The sequence below is a fragment of the Myotis brandtii genome, unplaced genomic scaffold (assembly GCF_000412655.1).
Source record: "Myotis brandtii unplaced genomic scaffold, ASM41265v1 scaffold39, whole genome shotgun sequence".
In the NCBI taxonomy this organism is placed as follows: domain Eukaryota; kingdom Metazoa; phylum Chordata; class Mammalia; order Chiroptera; family Vespertilionidae; genus Myotis; species Myotis brandtii.
The window spans coordinates 2,036,231-2,042,821 of record NW_005364953.1 but is presented as its reverse complement, the minus strand read 5'-3'; the positions used below and the strand labels follow the sequence as shown (position 1 = coordinate 2,042,821).

Sequence of the window (6,591 nt, the reverse complement as noted above, 5' to 3'; positions counted from 1 at the left end):
GGGTGAGGGCATGAGTGGGGGGGTGGGGGCAATGGAGGGATAAAGACACATATGTAATACCTTAATCAATAAAGAAATTTAAAAAAGTAATGGTGATTGTGGGGGGAGGAGGGTGGGTTGAGGTGGAAGAGGGCATAGAGGGGATAAGTGGTGATGGCAAAAATAAAATAAAATAAAACAAAAAAGTAAGCTATGTGCTGTAACCTTCATTTTGTAAGTAAATTTTGAAATTTGCACTTTACTGGCTTTACAAGATAATGAGCTTGAATTACAAACCACTTCTCTTTTGTACAAACTATCATTCCTTACTCTCCCCTTTTTTCTTTCTAAGTCTGCATCATTTCCACATTCCATTCAATGCTGTGTCTATGACATATTGTTTAAAAATGTGCAGAATCAATCTTTGGCTTTTATAGTCTTCTCTAATGGGAATAAGTAACCATCTCCCAAAGACTGAAAACTATAGCTTTCAGTCAGAAAACTTATGAAATTATTGCAATAAAAATCCTGCTATAATATCATTAATTTATTACCTCATCACTACTGTTTTGAAGTGAATTTGTAGTTCGATGAAGACACTGGCAAAGGAAAGGATATTGTTTACAATGGAGTAAAAATATCCTGTTGTGTTTGACCCCATTTATTTTATACCCTTCATGTCTTATTATTCTGCACATGCTTTTCATTTTAGAGAAGGATCTGTGTGTCAATTAACCTGGACAAATTCTCCTCTCTGTTCTTCAAAATATTTGATATCTTGAAAACTTAACAGGAGAGTACTGCCTTTGGAAAAATCTGTATACCACTATCAGGTTCAGTTAGTGTGTTCTCCCCATTTTCTCTGCTGTAATTCCCCCAACCCTCACATCTTCCAACTTGGCCAGCCCTCAGATGTTTCTGCAGCTCTGAAGAAAGTCAGCAGGGGGAGCATTTGTCTGGAAGGACTTGGACTTTGGATAGCTTAGCAGTTCTATTGAAGTTTTACAAATGAAATATACTTCAGATTCAAAAAATTGCAACCTCCTACCAATATCAATAAGTCATCATGGGATAATGTAATTAAGCTATTTGCTATTGATGTAATCCTTAAGGAAAGCACTATATGTGTTCAAGATGGAGTGCTGTTAGTTATTTATCATCAGAATTCTTCTATTTGGCACTGACTAAAATGTCATCTGTATTTCTACAGAGTTTTAGGAACTAAAAATCAAATGCAATATTAACTATTAGTATTTGTGAAAGTAGGATAAGAGCAGCCAGTTTAAAAATGATAATAGCTAACATTTATTGAGAACCTACATGAGGAACTGAGGTTTAGCAAGGTTTAGTAACCTGCCTCAGGTTACACAACTGCTAAGCAGATTGTGAATCTAGTGAGACTAATTCCAGCACCCACATATTTAACTATTATGCTCTCAATCTGGATATATCCACTATCTAGCTCTCTACTCCTCCACCCACTCAGGGAAAGAGGTTGAATGGAATATCCTCAGACATAAAAACATCGCAAAATAATATACAATGCTCCTGTTATCTGTAATAATAAGAAACTAGAGTTTCTTAGTTAATAATGAAATGTATTATTAACTATACAGACTCCCCCCAGTAAATTAGTTCATGTGTGGATATAACCTCACCTTATTACATTGATTATCCTTTCTAAAGGTGATTCAGACTCCAGCTGAATTGTTCACCCTATGAGGTAGTTGAAAATATCAAGCCTAATACTGACTAAACTAAGCTTCTAGGTGACTGTCAATAGCTTTGTTTGATGAAAATAGAATGATGCTCAGTTTTCCTCATGATGTCTTATTGCTGATTTCCTAGTCTTTTACTTTGAATGAATACATGCTCAACAGCATTGTAATACTCATTGCCTTGTTTCTTTAACAACAAGGGCAAAGGCAGAGTTTCATCAGAGTTTGGGGGACTGGAAAACAGCTCTGGTGCATGAACATGAAGAAAAGAATGGAACAAGAGATGCACCTTGAGGTCAGTAATGGGAGGTAGTATATGATAGTGGAAGCAATTATACTGCTGGCTCTTAAAATCTCTATGACATTGGGTTCATTACATTATCTCACTGGGTATGGTTCCTTTGTCTCTGATATAAGAAATGCAGCATGACATGACATGGAAGGGTTTTGGAGTTGGAGTTAGGTTTGAATACTGGCTTTGCCGTTTGTTAGCTGTGTGCCTGGCAAGTTAACCTGAGTATCACCTCCTTCAATTTAAAAATAAGTATAATGCCTACCCTGTGGCAGTATTTTGAGGATTAAAATCCACATGATAACGCAGGTAAAGTGCAGGGGGTAGAGCTCAGTGAAGATTGTTGTCCCTGTGCCTTCAGTAAATGGAAGCAGTTGGGTTCATTTATCTCTGACATATTTTCATGTCATGATATTTGATCATTTTACTTTAAAACTGTTTCTTATAGTTCCTTGAATTACTTCAGTTTTGAGAAAAGTAAAAGTAAAATGCATGCACATATTCTGGACTCACTGGAGATTTGCATCCCAAGTGTGGCCATTAAACAGAAATAAAGTATAATACTGGTGTTTGCAATTAAGGCAACAATGAATCTTAGAGCGCAACTATGTTATTATAAGAAATTTCTAAAAGTGCTAATAAAGAAGCACATTTCAGTGGGGTTTGCTGTTATACAATTGAGCACAAATATATAACCAATAGAGCTCTCAAGACAAGGGGAAACATGTTTCCTCCTTACTGGTATATAATAAACATGCTAAGAAGTATAACATTTTATCAAGAAACTTAAAGATATAATTTCTTTCAAAGGACACAAAAGGCAGTATTGAAAGAGGGATCACCCATATGGTAGAAAGTATGGAGCTCAGAAAGATAATAATTTATTATTCAAAAGAACAATAAGGATAATACTTCTTACTCTAGACCAGTGTTATTCCATAGGCTGTGTGCCCAATTAAGTTTCTATCAGTATTAAAAAAGAATAGAAAACATTAAACTGCATGGTACACTGTAAGGGTAATGTCTGGTGACACTTTTGTTATATACACATATGTGTACTGAGTCATGATGAAAAATTTTGTACCAAGGGCTATGGTTAAGAAATTTGAAAACCATTGCTCTGTATGACAGTATCCAGTACAGTATAACAAAATCTGTACCTTGAAAAAAAAAAGAATTTGACATATTTCAGTGCCTCACAAGAGCCACAGCTTAAATTCTGCTGTTAAAAAAATTGTTGAGCTTGTCATTTTCAGGCCATTGTCTTTAAACCATCACTTAACAAAGTGATATACATAAATGCTTCTAAAAACAAATGACTTTTTAAGAGACCTGTTTAAGTATGCATAGTAGTATGCAGCACTCCAGTGGGGATATCACAAATTTAGTTTTGAAAATTCACTTACAGAAACCGATAAAATCTCCAGCCTTAATGACCTTAGCATTGTCTCAACACAGATTACCAGCCATGTTAAAGATCATTCAATTACGGGATCATTCAGAAACCTTGGTTTCTTGAGGTGAATGTTTTAAAAAAATAGGAAAACCAACTAGCAAAACAAATGTACTTCCAGGTGACAGCACAGAATGACACACATTCTAAGCACAAACGAAACAGAGAGTGAAATAATTTGGAGAATCTGACCAAACAGATTAAGGGTGGCAAAAAGGTGTGACTACAAATGATGCTTACCTCACATGTTATGCTGAAAAGCTGGTGACGATGGTTACCAGGTGAGTTATACTGCAAAACTTCATTTGAAATGTTTTGTGATCAAAGTGAATTATCTCAAAATGAAGTATACTTTAAAAACCTATACAGATCATGTAGTATAGAAATCTATACTTGAAAACTATATAATCTTATTAACAAATGTCACCCCAATAAATTTAATAAAAAATTAAAACCTGGTAGGTGACTTTCTGAGTCCTTATATTCTAAATGAAAATTCCTATATGTTTGTGTAATTAATTCTGGTAAGTATTTGAATACATGTTCAATTTTACCAAAGCTGCAACATTTTATTTTAAAGCAAAGCATTTTTTTTTCTGATTATAAAGATGCTATATTTGCTTCTGATATTTTATCATTATGAGTTAACTACCATTTTTGTTTAGGTGAGTTAACACTTAAACTAAGTGGGTGAGTCCAGGATATTCACAATATTTTCGGTAGTTTTACTGAGATAACATTTGCATACCATAAAATTCACCATTGTAAATGTACAAATAGTAATTTTAGTAAATTTAGAGTTGTGTAACCATCACCACAATTGTTTTGGAATATATATTCCCCAAAGTTCCCTTAAACCCATTTGTAATTAATCCTGACAAGGCTGGGATTAGGGTGAGGCAAGTGGGGCATTAGTCCCATGCACAAAATTTAAGGGGATGCAAAAATCTCACTAATCAAGATAAATAGCACTTTAATGCAATATTTAAAAAGCCCAAAATTAATGCAAAACAACTATAACAAACCAAAAGCCAACATTTTAAATAAAAACTGAATCTGACCCCTGAACTTTCTCTATTCAGCCTCACTTGCCTCACCCTAATCCTGGTCCTGATTAGCCTCTCTCTGCTCCCTCCAACTCCCCTGGAAACCACTAATGTACTTTATGCCTCCATAGAGTTGTCTGTTGTGGACAAATGGAATACTACAATATAAATGGAATTCAACTAATGGGACTCATATAATACATGGTGTTTTGTCTCTGGCTTCTTTCACTTAGCATAATGTTTTCAAAGTTGATCCACATTGTAGTATGTGTCAGTAGTCTGTTTTTTTAAATTGCTGAATAATATTCCATTGTATGGATATGCCACATTTTGATTAGCCATTCATTTTTTTGATGGACATTTGGGTTGTTTCCACTTTTTGGCTATTATGAATAAAGCTTCTATGAACACCTGTGTATAGGTTTTTATGTAGATACATGTTTTCGTTTCTGTTAGGTAAATAAGAGTGGAATTGGTGTGTCATAGTTTAAATCTATGTAAACTACAAGAAAATGCTGAACCATTTTGTAATTTGGCTGTAGCACTTTGCATTTCACACTATAAATGGATGAGAGCTACAGTCAGTCTATATCTTCACCACCTCTTGTCTTTTTGATTATGGCAATTCTAGAGGATCCTCATTGTGATTTTAATTTGCATTTTCCTAATGACTAATGATGTTGAGCATCTTTACATATGATTATTAACCATTTGTGTATCTTCTTTGGGAAAAAATATCTACTCAAATGCTTTGTCCACTTTAAAAATTGGATTGTTTCTCTTTTTATTGAATAGCAAGATATCTTCATATATTCAGGATATGTCCTTTATGAGATGTACAGTTTACTAATATTTTCTCCCAGTCTTGGCTTGTCTTTTTATTTTCTTAATAATGTCTTTTGAAATGTAAAATTCTGAATTTTGATGAAGTCTAGTTCATCAATTTTTTAAATGCATTGTGTTTTTGTGTTCTATAAACTCTTTGTCCAATTCAAGGTCACACAGATTTCCTCTTTTTAAAAAAAATTTTTTTTATAATTTTTGTTATAAAGAAAAACTTGGGTAAGATACTAAAATGGATAGTTCTAAGCAGGGTGAGAACAAAATGTAAAAATTAAGGACATTGAAAGTGGAAAGTAAGAGGGTTTTAAAGAAGAGTTCTATCTTCTTTCAAATTTTTGCTAGATCTAATCTCTCTATAAATGAGAAAATGTTTTAACTCAATGAGGAAACTATTTCTGTTTGCTATAACAAAGATTTAGTATTAGCTTTATCTAAATAAAATTAATATGAGTTGGCAATGTTGCTTTTATCCAGAGTTCAAATGTTTGCTATAATGTATATGAATATACTATACCATAGAAATGCACGAAAGACATTCAAAGCAACACCAATAACACACTCACTTCATGGACACAAGCAAACAAAAGGGCTTGATGATAATTTGTCATTGGATGGAATGTTCAATGAAGGAAATCTGGACTTGAGATGTACATGAATGGATCATGGCCATAAAATGCAAGGAGGTATTGTGTATGACATGGAAACTAACCTTGGAGAAATATCACATCCTTGCTGCATAAAGGCACCCAAGGAAAACCAAAGACTGTTGAATATCCCAAATTCATTTGGAGGATCAGGAGGGCTTTGTGGGTCACGAGGTTCTTCATTGTTGTCTTCCAAGTGCCATTCATAAGGGCTGAATCTGCTGACTAGGAAAAGAACTACACTGACACCAATGTAAGCGAAGACAATGCACATCCAGATTTCATAAGCCAAGGGATCCAGAAATGAGAATACTCCTGGTTTTGATTTCTGAGGCTTCTTTATCATGATGGAGATGCCCAGGCTCATAAATGGCTTTGAGAAATCGATGACTTCTTCACGAACCAGCGTTATAGTGAGTGGAGCAACAGCTATATCAGCTCTCTAGAAAAAAAAATTTTAAAAAGTTTAGAGACAGTATTTTCATCAGTCATTTGCCACTTTAATATACCTGTTTGCTGTAAATATAAAGTCTTATATTACTACTAGAAGCCCGGTGCACAAAAATTTGTGCACTCGGGGGGGAGGGTCCCTCAGCCCGGCCTATGCCCTCTTGTG

General features: G+C 34.4%; 1 protein-coding gene across 5 annotated transcripts in view; it reads right to left on the bottom strand.

The window, feature by feature from the left end:
- The window catches only part of GRIA3 (glutamate receptor, ionotropic, AMPA 3), a 323,974-nt gene that overhangs the window by 62,247 nt on the left and 255,136 nt on the right, over positions 1-6,591 (bottom strand). For all 5 annotated transcript variants that reach the window (XR_313960.2, XM_005872700.2, XM_005872698.2 and 2 more), the window contains exon 11: positions 6,041-6,417. Coding sequence is in view for 4 of the 5 variants with exons in the window: in XM_005872700.2 (XP_005872762.1) it covers positions 6,041-6,417 (377 nt within the window). In the remaining variant the exon portion in view is untranslated. The remainder of the gene's footprint in view (positions 1-6,040; positions 6,418-6,591) is intronic.